The following is a 15,385-nucleotide window of genomic DNA, read 5'->3' as shown; positions in this document are numbered from 1 at the left end:
GATGTGGTTTAGATGATGTACAAAATGTGACTCTGTTGCCTTACCAGTGCTCACCTTTACCCGAGGTTCAAATGAAATTCCAGAACAAAGTAAACGTGGGCATAACTAAAAAAATGGCCCAAGTGTTTTTTTTTTTTAACTAGATTGCGATCAAGCCATTGTAACCATATTTACATCTTTTTTGTTTTTGCTGGACAGCATCAATGCCTTAAAAAAAAAATCCAATCCAACGGTAAAAAAGAAATAAAAAACACAACATAAAATGTATAAAAAGGTACAAAAGGTGATCTTAAAATACGTTTTTTTCCTCTTTGGTTGGGCAATTACCAAACAAGCTGGTACGATGAGAGCGCTATGCTCTTTCTCCTAACCCTTTTCTGGGAGATTGAGGTTAGTGGTCTCGACCAGTTTCGGGTCAAAGTGACTGTGATGGGACGAGAAAATAAATTAAAATTGGCCTCTGAAGCCAAGCAAATGGAGGAAAAAAAATGTCTAAGAGGGGCGGGCGAAGTTGGAAGTGTCGTTTTATCCGTATTCTGATGTCCTGTAGCCTTTGGAGAGAGGGCATAAAAACACTTATCTTATTCTCACCGACATATGACCAGCATGTGAAAGTCTCAAGTGCTGCACTACCTGGTGTGGTGTCAGAAGCTGCTGGAACTACAGCACAGTGAGCGTGGTTTGAACGCCGCACTCCACAAAAGTCTGTAAAACAGAACACAATTTAATCTGAGTTATGTCCTCGTCTGGAGAGTCTCTCTAATATTTGAACACAGCACCCAGCAGCAAGAATTGACTACCATCTAGTGGTATCATTTCACAAATTCTATTGGAAGAAACAATTTGTCCAGTATAATATATGACTACTAGTTTGAGCATCTAATTTTTATCCCTGAAGGTACGCATAATAAAACAGCAATTACTTATTTTTTTTTAATTATTCAGCCATACTTGCCGCCATCATGCAAATGTATTTTTAAACAAAGTGGTGCATGTGACTGGCGTGACATTAGTCTGGAGAAAATTGATCCCTGCAAAGCTCCCAGGCAGATTCTGCATTTCCTTTTTTTTCTTTTTTTTGGGGGGGTAATTGAATGATCCAAATAATTTTTCAAGACTTACATCCAAAACATCATTCTCACTGTGTGGACTCACCTGAGTGCTAGTCTGTGTTCTTTGGCCAGTTGTCCAGAAGGTCGGAGAGTACTGTGTGTGCAGGGGAAAGGGGCCAAATGTCAGACAGGACAATACAGTAAAAGAAGACAATGAATAAGTACAGACAGCGAGTAGAGAAGGGAAAAAAAAAAAGTGTACCTCGTAGGTGTACGCAGTCTGAGCATTCATTCCCATCTGTGGCTGCGTATGGTTTCCAAATTCGGATTGTGGTTGGGTGTATGACTGCAAACATGAGCGGATGATCCAATAGGTAATCCTTTAACCTTAATTCAGATGAGAATATGTTGTCCTTGTCCAATAGTTTCTGTGCATCTCAGACCAGTTCACTGTAGATGGTCCCAGTTGCTGTGAGTGGTTTACGACGGCAACTGACGATGAACATGCCGATCGTTGTTTTCCCAAGTAAATGCGAATGTTTTTGCAAATGTGTTATTTTGATTGCAAGGATCTGCAGAATTTTAGGATGAACAAAGTCGCGAAATGATTTATTGATTTTCAAAATGGTACCGATTTGTCAATTATTTGGTGAACCGTAGCTCATTCAGTCCCACTTTCAGATGCTTCTTCACCCTATGACATTAAAAAAAATTTTAAAAATACATCAACATGTACCTGGGATTGAATGCTTGGAAACATGAAAAAAACGCTTTTGGCAGAGAACGAGTTAAAATGGGTTCACTTAACTCCAACACAATAGTGATCCAGATTCACTTAGTGTGAAGGATGACTTCAAGATGTCCTTTACAGTGCACTCAGTTATTTGCTTGTGTCTTAAATTAATCAAAATTTAGTTAAAACGTTCAACAAGTCCTAGTTATGCTGCATGTGGTCTCCTGTCCATTGATGCATGTTTAGTTTAATGCTCTGCACCACCTTAGTGACAAAAAAAAAAAAATCACCCAAAGGTGTTCTGACGTGATTACACAAAAACGACGTGTCACCAAAATATCCAAAAGGCAGTGAAGGAGGTAAAGACGGACGATTTAAATTCAATGCCTGTCCGCTGTTTCAGTGTGTGCTTGTCTTACTGGAAAATAGTTGGCACCACTATCAATCAAGGTTGACGATCGGGTCATGGTCCCTCCATTGGATGAGCAGCAAGGGCAGAAGACAACCTGGGAGGGGTTCCAAGGCTCAAGTGCTATCACTCGCGCTGGTCTTATCCCTGGGGGTGGCGAGCAGGGGTCTTTATGGCATAGAAGGGGTAAGGAAACATGTAGAATGAGATGGCCCGCTCCGAATACATACGACAAGTCCTCTGCTTGACGATTGCGGGGCCCAGCTTGAGTGCCTTTCCTTTCCAAAAGATACGTTGCTGTAGAAACAAAGTCTGTTGTAAGCAACAACACGTAAAAGAGTTTTGTCTTTTTTTTTTTTTTTTCTTCAACATCATGTGTACTTACCTCAAGAATTGGCTGGACGTCGACATTTTCAGTAAAGTACACAAACCCATAGCTGGAAGAAGAAACCAATTGTTACACTGACAAATTCAAGACTGGGATCCACACCTTTTCTGATGTGTATCTTTACACACATTCAAACCATGAATAAGCATCTCCCTTATCGTATTTATTTTTTCAATTTTTAAGTAGATTTACTGGGCTAATCTGGGAATTCAAGATATTTTAATCTATATGAAGAAATGTTCGTTGGTTCGGTGCAATTGCTTGAATACTCAACTTTAAATATAACTGGGGGGGGGGCAGCAACTGAAATAGTTGCAAAGTAAATTATGAATACTGAATAGCAATTACAAAATAATACAAAAATACCGGCTGTTCTTGCTGTGTGTGCATTGGCCTGTGGAGGGCAGTGTGGTGCCATGCTGTCACGGAGTACACATAATGAGATAAGAGGAGACAAAGAAAGTAGCAATTGAGCTCTATTAATAATCATGATTAAATGTCATTAGTTGCCAAGCCTCACCACATATGCAACCTCAAGTCAGATTCTTTACTTTTAGGAGTAGCGGGTTGAGCTAAAACATGGCTATGATACATTAGAAATCAAAAGTACACAGATAGCAGAAAACATACCCTTTGCTGAATCCTCCGCGATATGTGATGATTTTCACATCCTTGACCGGACCGTATGTCGAAAAGAAGTCCTTCATTTCAGTTAGACTCGTCTAAAGGTTGGGAGGGAATTCCAAGTCGGAAGACAAAAAATTAGTCGAGCCCCTTTTAGCACATGGTGTACTGTACAAGCCCGGGTGTCATGTGAATCAACCACTTCTTGACAGTTACTGCTATTTTTAAAGCAAGCCTAACCCCTGCATCGATCCCGCCGACAAAGATGGCATTGGGAGTCACTCGTCCCTCTGGCAGAATGTATCCGTTGGACACCTGGGAAAAAAATGACGGGTGGCTGCTGCCCTGTTGATTCTGGATGTTCTACCAAGAAAACATTTACAGCAGTTACGAACAAAATGATATCAGAATTTATGTAGTCAAGACATATTTCTTGTTCGTTTCTAAAACTAAATTAGGTTTGTTTATTTACTTTTAATTGTACATTAAAATACATTTTAAGTGCCTCATTTAAGTAGCAATGTGACAAGTAGCTGCCATCTTGGCAGAATGTTCCCCTCTACATTTGGTCACGACCTGAGTGAGTTTTGAGCCTTTTCCGTTACTGGTCCCGCTCATTGGAATGACTTTCCACCGAACGTTCAGCAAGCCCCCTCGCTGCCCATTCTTTAAAAGTTGTCTTAAAGCTAATTTTTATTCTTTGGCTTTTGACTGAGCATGAGACTTGATTTTTAGTTTTCCCATTTTTGTGCTTTCTACTGTCTTTATTATTTTTATTGTATGAATTATTTTTGCTCCATGTACAGCACTTTGTAGAACAGTGGTGGTTGTTTTAAAGTGCTCTATAAATAGTTGAGTATACAGAATGGAATGATACCTCTACCTCAGTTTTTTTCAGATTCAGTCTAACCACATTAGTATTTTCCTAACGATACTAATCTGTCGTTCTACATTATTACCTAACCCTGTGACCACAAAAAGCACCTGAAGTTTTATTGATCAGCTCAAAACTCAAATAACAATTATATTCGGCCTTGGTTCTTGAAATTGCTGGTCTTTGATAGTGGTCATCAACAATATATGCTTTTTGATCTTTGATCATGATGAATATGATGACAAAGGCGTTTTTGTAGGTGCTAAGATGTGCACGCGGGCGTTATTAAATGGAATGACAAGTTTCAACACACAAACGCAAGAAAACGGAGATTCTCAGTTTCTATTTCAAGTACAATACGTGACGACTGAAATTTTCACTCCCGATAATACGACACAAGGAGAAAATGGCGGCGGAAAGACGTGGAAAACAAGGTGACAAAAGTGCGCTCAAAAACTTTTAGAAAGTTCGACGAAAACATTGCAAGCGCGAGCGAATGTTCATAGTACAAGTATGTTGAGCAATAAAATTTATTCATGGAGGGTTTTTTTTTACCCCCGCAAGGCTAGCTTGGCCGACAAGTTAAATTGATACCAATTAGCAAAAGTCACTCGTCGGGATACGGTTCATCAAGTGAAGAAAAATCAACTTCGCAATTGCATTAATATATTGATATCCCTACAATCCACACAAGTAAAACGTGTTACTGGAAAACTTACCATATTTAAAACGCAAAACAATTACCACGCATTTAAGGCCTGAACGCGAAGAGCTAGAAGTGCGCTTTTTTTTCCCTGCCCAACTACAGTAAACTCACGAAAACGCCCATCAAAATCACGTGACCAAACTAACAGCCAATTAGACGCGTGAAAGGCATCCGCCATTGAAACAAACGTCCCACATGCTCTCAGACAAAAAAAAAATCTATACATGTATCTTTATCTATATATCTATATCTATATATCTATATAGATATAGATATATATCTATATATATATTTTTTTCCAAGCTATTGATTGTTCTGGGACAAACAATGTCATATCCTTGCTTTTCAGTTTTAAACACTAGATGGCAGTAAGCTACTTTTTCCAGTGATAGATGATATTGCTTGGGGAAGACATTCACTCCAGAGCACAATCAAGTTGTTTTCTGCACCGACAATATATTCACTATCGTTGGCATCGAGTGAAGCATTTTTTTAATGCAGTCGTACAGTTTATAATGAACACCTGTAACGTATACCATCCACAGTCCGAACGGCTTTTACGTCAGTTGCGTAGGTGTTAATGTACCATATGCTTCTGGATCATACTCAAAAAATTCTTGAAAAGGTTAACGACGTTTTGAAAGTGTTAAGAGTTGGTGCCGCTCGGACAACGCTGTTCTTGAGCAGTCATCCTTTGTTGTTCAGGCCATATGTATTTTCCCATCTCATGAAAGCAATTGCATCAGCTCCCTCGCATTATCGACAAAAATATTGTAAACAAAGGCAAAAAAACAAGGCTAATATTACATTTTGCCGGTGATTACTTTGATTGCAGGTGCTCATAAATTTCAGGTCGTGTTTGTGCATTAACTGCAATATTATTTTTTGGTGTTCACTCGTCTGGCATGCACACGTGATGCATGATGAAATGCGACAGTGACAGTGTGACAGAGAGGATCAAAATAGGAGGATTGTTTTTGTTTTTTTTTTGTGACGGCAGACTCTTTGGTACAACTCGCATTAGATCTCATTAGATTCTGCAGGACTACTTTATTTTGTGGTTGTTGTGTACAAAGTTTGACTCAGGGAGCAAAATATGGGAACTTTCATTTCATTTTGTCTGGCATTTACCCTTGAGGGGCTGCCTTGGCATCTATCCACAAGCAATGTATCATAATAATTTCCCCTGAATGTTCCAGTAGAAGCTGTGGCCACGATTACGCCTGGAAAAACCCAAGCACACTGCATGAAATTTTGCAGGCAAGCCACTCAGCAGGCCTCTGCCAACGCATTGGGCTGATATTTAGACTTTTTGTTGATGTCAGGCATTCAAAACGGGTTTTTAAATATTCAAAGTGCTGTTTTAACAGCATGAAAACAAGTGCCTGAAGCTTCTTTTGAATAAACAAGTGGTCGCTTACAACTTCAGAGGAGCTGACATTTTAACATTTCCATAAAACAAACGCTTAATTTCTGTCTTTTGATGCACTTAATGAGATGTATATCCTGACAGACTGAAGCTTGTGTGACACTTTAAGGAGCATATCGATAGTTGTTGGCAGCTGATGTATTTATTTTAATATTGCCATTGGTCCGGTGGTACCGTCCACATTCCTAAAACATGCGTTAGGTTAATTAAAGACTATAATTGTCAATACAGCGTGAACGTGAGTGTGAATGGTTGTTTGTCTGTATGTTCCCTGCAATTGGCTGGTGACCAGTCCAGGGTGTACCCCAACTCTGACCCAAAGTCAGCTGGGCTGCAGCCCTAAGAGAGGAAAATTGCTGCAGTAAAAGGATGGATGAATGTTGTGATCCATTCACGGGTGAGCTGGAGCCCATCCCAGCAGCCTCCAGGCAAGAGGCGTGGTATGCCCTGGACTGGTCGCCACTCAATCATAGGGCACATAGACAAACAACCACTTATTCGCATTCACACCTATTGTTGTTATTATTATTATCAGGCTAAGGCTGTAAATAAGAAATCCATAATAATAATTTTAGTTAATTATTATTTTAGAAATAATCATCCAGTCATCCATTTTCTCTGCAGCTTATCTGGCTGAGGGTCGTGGGGTTCAAATATTAATTATTGGATAATGGATGAATTGATAAATGATCATAATAAAATTGATATTATTCAGTTATATATTAGTAATTTATTACTACTACGAGTAGTACTATTACTATTTCTGCTGCTACGACTACTTAGAGTAGTAGTAAAGTAGAAGTAGTAATAGTTGTGAGATGTATTATCGATATTCATATTCGTATTATTTTAGAAATAAGCATCAATCCATTTTTTCTATTTCTTATCAGGGTCATAGGGTTTGAATAACAACAATCCTCATCATTATTAAATTAATATTATTGTGAATTAATATATCGATATGTATGACTTAGAGTACAAGTACTACAAGTTGTACAGTACGACGACTACTACAACTACTACTCCTATTTCTATTTAGAATAATAACGATTATTGGGGAGAGAGGTGAAGGCGAACAGTCATGGAATAAATAAAATAAAGAAATGAATGCATAAAGAAGGAAAAACTGAAACCAGATTCTTCACAAAATCGTGTAACAGCGTGATGAAGATTTAACTATTTACTTCCTATCCAGCAGTGTGGGTTAAGTATGAGGAGGATTGACAGCTCATGTCTTGGAGGTGTGTCGATTCTTACTGTAATTCATTTCCTGCCCCCCACCTCTTTTTTTTTTTCAAGGTTGTGCCATGCCCACTCCGCGTGCATGAAACGAGGAGGGAGGCGTGAAAGGAGGCAGGGTGAGAGAGAGAAAGAGAGAGAGAGAGAGAGAAGTTTCGCAGTTGCAATCCAAAAGACCCAGCGAGGAGGCTCCACAGGGGGTCCAGCTGTGAGTCGCCAACGTGGGAGGGCTTGGATTCGGCTACTAAATCGATACCTCGACGCAGCAGTCTCATTAAGGTAAGTTAAGGCCGGGGTTTTCTGCAAAACAGCTAAGCTCTTCGTTTCGTAGTCACGCTACAAGTTGAAAGTAAAAAGAAAACATCTTTTTTGTGAAATTAAAAAAATGAAAAGTTACTAGGCACATTCGTATGCCAATGGCACGCAAACTGACCCCTTTACAAAACTACGTCTACCAACATTGGAGCGTAATTTTACGTTCGAAAAATCCCGTGGTACGCTACTAAACAAAAACGTCACGCAAAGTCGGTGATTATGAAACTTTTTACATCCAGAGGAAAAGCATCACTGTTGTGCCCGTCACTGTCACTGGCATAGATGAACAAAGATACATTATTTGTACATATTTTTCAAAGACTACTGTCATAAGCTAAAATGGATCAATTTCCACAGCACCACATGATGATCACTGAAATAAACTTAACATCCCCACTGGCCACGGGTCATAATATTAGAAACACATCTCCGTATGACTAAACCGCTGTACAGTACGTCCATGTCTATCAAAACTGAGCATTATTGTCTTCATCTCACATTCAACTCACAAGGTCACGTAGGTGTACCGAACGTAGTTGCCGCCGTGTATCTGCTTCTGTTTTCTTTTTTGTTCCTCTTCATATTACTCGGCCACACCAGCTGCAGAGGAAGTTGACGATGATGTCATATGTATGTTGTGTACATTAAGAGGCACTATGTGTTCCATTCGCCTTTGAGCCAGCATGTTGTGTTCTGCCCGCAAGATAACACCAGGCGATGTCACTCAGTGCTAGCCTGACAAGAGAGGAAGGAGGTGAAGGAACCGAACCACCTGCTGCAGTGTGAAGTCATCACTCTGCCTCGTGGCTAGACCGACTCCCACACTCCTTTTTCCCACTGTTGGTCTCATAGTCCACTTTTCTGACATCCAAATGTCCTTTAAAGAGTCGTTGTTGGGTTTGGCCCCAACAACATTTTAATCCTGGCGCTGGTTATAGCACATCGAATCGATATCTCTTCTCCCCCGACGTCATCCTCACCTACTTTTGGTTCTGTATTGATCGCCCCTTGCTGATGGTCTCCAAAGCGACCGCCTCCTCTAAGACATCATTATTGACTTCATCAACAATGATGTTTATTTTCAGCAGCTGTGACGTGTTTGTTTTGAAGTGAGCACCTGTCATTAAAAAAAAAAAAAAAATAATGCTCGTTTCTGTTTTGGAAAATACAGTAAATAACTAGAATTTTAAATAATTAAAAAATAATCACTTTTTAAAAAAAAAACAATTTGGACAAAAATGGTGCAATGGAATTAGCCTCTCATTTGTGCTTCAACTTTAAAAAGATGACCGATAATTGACAAAATATTAGACGAGTTGAGCAAAAAATGTTCACCAAGGTAGAAAATACCTGAACTGAATCGCTGCACACTTGCACATTTTCATCTGCATGATCATTGCATTTTTCTCAAGGAAATAATCTCAAACGAGTACTGCATTTAGGGGGGACAAAAAATCTATATCTTTTTTTCTTTTCTTTTTTTCCTCCTGTAGTTTAGCAATAATTAATTACGTGACCGTCAAGTATTCGGGCGATTGTTAACGATCACACTTTGAAGCAATTGAGGCAAAACTGAGTATATATTTGGCAAAAACAAGCAAAGGTGCTGTTGATTTACTCTTAACAAGTTTGTTTTCCCAAAGAAGCACAACTGCATGTCATGCCCTGGGAAGCTCTGGCAGAACTCCAAACAGCAAGTAATTATTTTGCAGGCTACACCGGCATCAGGCAGTTTGGTCTCCCATTCAAAATAAAATGGATGCGATTGAAGTAATGTTCCTTTCAGGGAGCAGCAGATTTCAAGCGACATAATTCTCGTCTCAACTCGAACTAATTTTACAGTCGGCATCACCACAGCAACCGGTAAAGACCTGGCAGGGAATCCAGCTGATCGTGGCCTTTCCTGTCAGTTGAACCTTTATTGTGACTCACGTTCTAGTCGTAGCGCATTGTTTCAGCATCTATTGCGGCATTGCATCCCGGTGATGTCATCAGTCTATGCTGTGTATTAAGCGCAATACACTCAAGCAAAAGTATGATAAAAAAAATTAAACAAAAACAACATGATAGCTATGTTAGGGGTATTTTTAGTTTCTCATCAAATGTGGTTCATAGTGGAGGTCTGCAGCCTTGCTTCTTGTTTCTGAGTAGCAAACAGAGCAGGAAACTGGACAGTTGGCCAATTTCCTCACATAGTTCATGTCGCAACGTTGCTGTTAAGTCATCGGCATTCAGTGATGATACTTCACTGTGGTCCTCCTTTCCACTTGACAACAACAAAAAAAAAACAAAACAAAACAAAAAAACACTGGCACCATCTAGAGCTCGGGACTACATTTCTTGCTCAGAACTTAAGGGAAAAAAATTGTCATCTTGAAATACTTGTAAGTCAGGTCACTCGGTAAGTGTCTCCACTCCCTCATCCATTTCATGAGCAGATACTCGGAGGGGCCACACTGACCTCTTGTACTCTCATGATAACGAAAGAAGAAATGTGGCCTGTCCTGCATACGATTGGATCATTTTCAAGATTTCCAAAGCACAAATAAAGTCGCACCTTGGTTTCGTTACTAGCGGGCAGAAACTGCTTGTGAATGTCACATGACCATACTCAGAAAAGAGGTGAGCCATGACACCTGAGTTCTCAGCAACTGTGATGTCATTTTTACTCGACACAAGCGGCAAAATGGCCGCCCTCCTTAGTTGAAAACTGATGGATTTTGCTGCTTAACATGTTCCACAAACGCAATACTAATCAGAAATACGCGTTTGGACTCGTGAATGTCACATGACCAAACTCAGAAAAGAGGTGAGCCCTGACACCTGAGTCCTCAGCAACTGTGATGTCATTTTCACTTGACATCAAGCGGCAAAATGGCCGCCCCCCTAAGTTGAAAACTGATGGATTTTGCTGCTTAACATGTTCCACAAACGCAATATTAATCACAAATACGTTTGGATTGGGGGGTGGGGGGGGGTGCAGAGAGCATATTAGTGTCAAGAAGATTTTTGGACTTCCCCATTTAAGTTGGGTAAGTCCCCACTGAAGGCAAGTGTTTATAGAGTGCCATTGATCCTTTATCTTCACAAAAGAAAGAATATCAAGTCAAGTACAACATTATTCGAAGTGTCCTTTTCACCACTGGATCAAATGTCTTTCAAAATGTCCAACTAACGGACATCGATCTTAAGTTTCGGGATGAGTGGCGAAATGATATTTGTGTGTGTGTTGCCTTCATCGGTATGCTCGTGTGCATTTGGGGTATTTTGAGGTGTGGAGGATAGGCAGCCTGCAGTTTTGGATCAGCATCCTTAGCGCGCTCGAAACCACGTTTCGCATGCATAAGCGTGGCCCTGCATAGCAAAGGGCTTGTTCAAAAGCAAATGCAATCAAACATCCGGCCTTTCTAGTGACATTTAGGATTAGTTCTGACTGTTCTGATGGGTCAAAATAGCATTTTTTTCTCTCGTGTGAACCATGCAAATACGTTTCGCACAAAAATCTGACTCATTTTGGTTTCCTATACTTGGAATTGTGCGTAGTCTGCACATGAAATTGAATGTACAGTCGCTCTTTGCGCTTTGCACTGTGATCGCTTCTCGTAAATGGTGTCATTTGTCTTTTCCTTGGCTTTTGTGGTCTTTAGAACTTTCGCTAAGCAAAGTACAATAATACATCAGGGGGGGCGTCTTGTTCCGTATGTGCGAACGGTGTTTATCACAGGAGCTCAATGACTGAGAGCGCTCACCACATTTTCTGCCGGACATTATTCGCGCACGACCACAACTACTTCCTGACCTCTCTGTAGCCCGACAGACACTGCAGAGTCGTGACACACTTCAACCAGAAAGTGGTTCAATGACTGCTTTTCTTCCACTCAAAAGATTGAGGATTCAATTGCCCGAGTGCGGCAAAACCCCTCTTAATCAGCGTCAGATTTTGTCATTTTTGACGTCGTAACATCGAGACTGCAAAGTGACAAAGCCATTTTAAGAATGACTCCTTTTTAATATTGAGATAGCCGTATGTCTTTTGTAATACTGCCCCCTGCTGGCCAAGGCGTGCACACCAGAAGTAGCAGCACGATGTCCATTAAAGTGAAGCAAGATTCTTTCCATTTTATGTCATTCGAACATGACTGTGTGATTTTTATGGGGATAAATTCCAGATCACTTGTGGGGCCCAGATTAGGTCAAGCTTTGTAGAAAATGGATGGATGGATAGTAGTTTGTATGAAAACTAATTAGTAGAAAGATGACATAGCACAGAGGAACATTAAATTGTTTGACAAAGCTTCACTTTTATCTGTTGCACATTAGTAGCGGAGTGTGTGTATCTCTCTCTCTATATAGTCAATACACTCTAGACATGTTACTTGGCAGCAAATATGAGAATTGTGATACTTCTTGGAATGAGATCCTGGGAGTCATTGTTATCTTTCTAATCTCCATTAAAATCAAATTGCATTTGATCTGCTCTGCGTCGAATCTTAGAAGCCTTTGAGTCATACTAATTTATATTGTGAGCAGAGACAAAACGTTCATCTGGGCAAATGTGTGGGTATCCCTAATGGCCATGTGCTGTTGGTTGTTGACAACTTCATGCAGGCTCTCGAAGAAACGAGTTTAACCCTTTCAGGGACAGCCGTTACTACAGTGGACAGTTTCCCATCTTATCGGGTTACAGGGTGCATGAAAGGGTTAATATGTCTGAAAACATTGATCGCTTCTTACAACCCGCTAAACACACGCAAATACAATTAAGTCATAATGGACAATTCATTCCAACTAGTATTTCGACGAAAAAGTATTCATGTGAGCGTGCCGCATCAATCTGAGCCGACAGACGAATATGACGTGCCATGTGTCATACAATCATGACTGCCAGCCCGCTAATGAGCACTCGGGGGTCATGCAGGGGCTTACAAACAGCAAGCAATTACAGGTGTCATCGTCTTTATTAATGTCTAATAGGGCGAGCACCCCCGCCTCCACCCCCCGTTGCTTTCTATTCCTCCCTCCGGCGTGTATTCTCCCCCGGTTTTTCTTCCGTTGTCTGGTGTGACTGATCACCGAACGTAATCCCGTCAGTCATGCCCATTTCTCTTTTTCGACTCCATCCCCACATCGACTGCGTGCCCGTGCGCCACTCCGTCAATCCACACCGACCCATTCCGGGGGCGGAAGTAATCTCATTACGACGACAATCACCCCACCAGCATCGACCGCAATCGGGTACACATCTCTGATGAAGATCAGGAAATGAAAAAATAGCCCTCCGTAGGCATTCACGATTGATCCAATGAAAGCCTGATGTGGACAAAAAGACTCAAAATGCACTTTGTCACTATTACGTGGAAATTTGATTGAAATGTGTCAACTCCGCGCCCAGGCATGCTTCAAAGTAACAAAATAATTCAACTGTTCAATACAGTCGGTGTAAAGGAAGTCAACTACTCCGTAGCAAGAAATACAAGCAAAACAGCATGTCTTCCCCGTTGGTAATAAATCGCAGAATAGTGCCTGTTCTGAAAGCGTACTCGCTCGTGAAATTCAGTTTGACCATTCGGAATTGTGAATGACAGATGCAGCCTGCTTCTTTTTCTCTCTTGAGCTTTCTTTCTCACTTTCCTTCTTTTTCTGTGTTGTCACATAACTCGGAAGCTTCTCGCTGAACGCGCCCACCACTTCCTGCACTTTTTTTTTTTTTTAAACATTCAACGACTGCCTTTTGTGAGAATCGGGCCGGCGGAACCTCCGTCCCTTGAATCAGCCGCTGTATTATGACTGAACATAATCAAAGTAGGATCAGGCGTGTACCTTGAACCTCTAATCCATTTTTTAATAAAATCTTTCTTTTGTACCTGGATATGAAAGACTTCATTTGCATTTCACCCCGTATTTACTTGTAGGTTCATTTGCCTCATATTACTTTGGGAGCGTAATTAATTCTTAGTTGCCGGCCGACGAAGGTGAGCGTATGACACCGCCTGTACGCATGCGATAATTGGATCTTTGCGGATAAAAGGCTCACGGGGAGAAAAAGCGGACGCCGGGATCTCTGTGGCCTCAATGGGAGCTTTGGTCAATTGCCTGACAGTTCATCAGGCGTATTCCGATGTGCTTTGTTTGGATGAAGCCGAAAAAAGAGCATGTTGGATCAGTCCATCATCCCCACTGTACAAGCAGTATAACTAACCCATGATTGGGTTCATTATTCTGACCCAGAAGATTGGATTTGGGCGAGCTGAAGATCTGGCTGGTCGCCATTTTTGAACATTTTTAGTCACAAATGAAATAATGAAAACCGAATAACCGTGGCGCGCAAGGCCAGAGTGTCCCGACCGAGCACCGTCCCGTGTGTATAAAATCCAGTTATTAAAATTCTTGGAAGGCAACAAAACTGGGGGAGCGTCATGTTGTTTTTTTTTTTTTTTTTTTAAATACGAGGTTATACAATTACATAACTCCCTGACAAGTTGCGTTTTGTTAAAGTGTTGCTCAGCTTCAATAAACTGAAAGCAGGAAATACCAAATCAAATAAGTCTATTTATCTCTGAAGGATGCTCTCGGTGCAAGTATCGCAACCCAAAGGCATGAAGCGTATTTTTAGACGTCCGCCTCTTTGTATCATCGCAAAATGGCTATAAGGTGGGGGCGGGCTATCACCAGTCAGAACACTTCTGTGTCCTTAATGAGGCGATTCCTGGAGGACTTGTGACGGTTAGACGGCTGGATCTCTTTCACCCGAAAAGGAAAATCTTTCATTTTCTGTGAATCCTGCCCCCCCCCCCACACACACACCACACCCCTTCTTTCACATGCTCATTCATCCGCCGCACATGAATGAGTTCTCTTCTTCAACACAAAAAATGTGATACAACGAATGCGAAAGATGATAGAGAATTTGTTTCTTTATTCATTTAATTACAAATATACTGCCCACGAGGCCGAGTATTGTGGGTGTCCTTATTGCATACTTAAAAAAAAAAAATACATTAAAATCATTTTGTTGCAAAGTAACAGCATCGATTTATAAATTGTGCTCAAGCTGGTTTTATTGAGGATACAATCGAATTGTCATCCGACGTTTTCATCGTGTGGGAGGCGAAAAGTGGAAATAAGTTCTGGTCTTAATTTAGTTTTTCGATTTTATTTCATCCATCAAATGTGCTCACCGCATTTTTTCAGACCACCTTTTCGTGAAAATGAGAGGGAAAAACATCCAGCTGACGTGTAGTGCTTTAATGCAGACGCTTTCCTTTTCAGCGTTTCGCCGTGTGGAACAGAAATTACGTTTGAACGGACCTCACCTTTTCTTACCTGAAGTAACCAGACTTGAAAAGAGAACGCTGACGCGTGTCATTTCAAAGTGAGTGTCAAGCGCAAGTTTCAGTCAAGCGCCGATGTACACCATGTGGGTGTTTGCATCTTGACTCGATTTACCTTTTCATTGAATTACCAACAATCGCATTACATTTTGCATCCGTCCATAGATTAGCCTTGTTTGATTTGATTTCATCGGGCCACTAATACATCGGTAATTGAATGAAGTCATCCACCTATACGCGTTTTTTTTCTTTCTTTGCATACGGCGCACCCCCCCCAACCCCCCC

General features: G+C 40.9%; 1 protein-coding gene across 2 annotated transcripts in view; it reads right to left on the bottom strand.

Moving 5' to 3' along the window:
* Positions 1-239: 239 nt before the first annotated feature.
* Positions 240-15,385, bottom strand: part of dazl (deleted in azoospermia-like) — a 15,604-nt gene continuing 458 nt past the window's right edge. The window contains exons 1-10 of one of the 2 annotated variants that reach the window (XM_019880388.1): positions 4,800-4,923; positions 3,447-3,569; positions 3,213-3,304; positions 2,579-2,631; positions 2,425-2,496; positions 2,205-2,362; positions 1,315-1,398; positions 1,161-1,206; positions 634-675; positions 240-551 (exon numbers count right to left, since the gene is read on the bottom strand). In XM_019880388.1, the coding sequence (XP_019735947.1) occupies positions 526-551; positions 634-675; positions 1,161-1,206; positions 1,315-1,398; positions 2,205-2,362; positions 2,425-2,496; positions 2,579-2,631; positions 3,213-3,304; positions 3,447-3,569; positions 4,800-4,802 (699 nt within the window). In that variant the 5' untranslated portion in view covers positions 4,803-4,923 and the 3' untranslated portion in view covers positions 240-525. Of the gene's footprint in view, positions 552-633; positions 676-1,160; positions 1,207-1,314; positions 1,399-2,204; positions 2,363-2,424; positions 2,497-2,578; positions 2,632-3,212; positions 3,305-3,446; positions 3,570-4,799; positions 4,924-15,385 lie in introns of those variants that run through there. The other variant, XM_019880389.1, reaches the window with a different exon arrangement.

The sequence above is a fragment of the Hippocampus comes genome, unplaced genomic scaffold (assembly GCF_001891065.2).
Source record: "Hippocampus comes isolate QL1 unplaced genomic scaffold, H_comes_QL1_v1.1 scaffold624, whole genome shotgun sequence".
NCBI lineage: Eukaryota > Metazoa > Chordata > Actinopteri > Syngnathiformes > Syngnathidae > Hippocampus > Hippocampus comes.
Note: the sequence above shows the minus strand (reverse complement) of the source record. Positions and strands in the feature narration are given on the sequence as shown.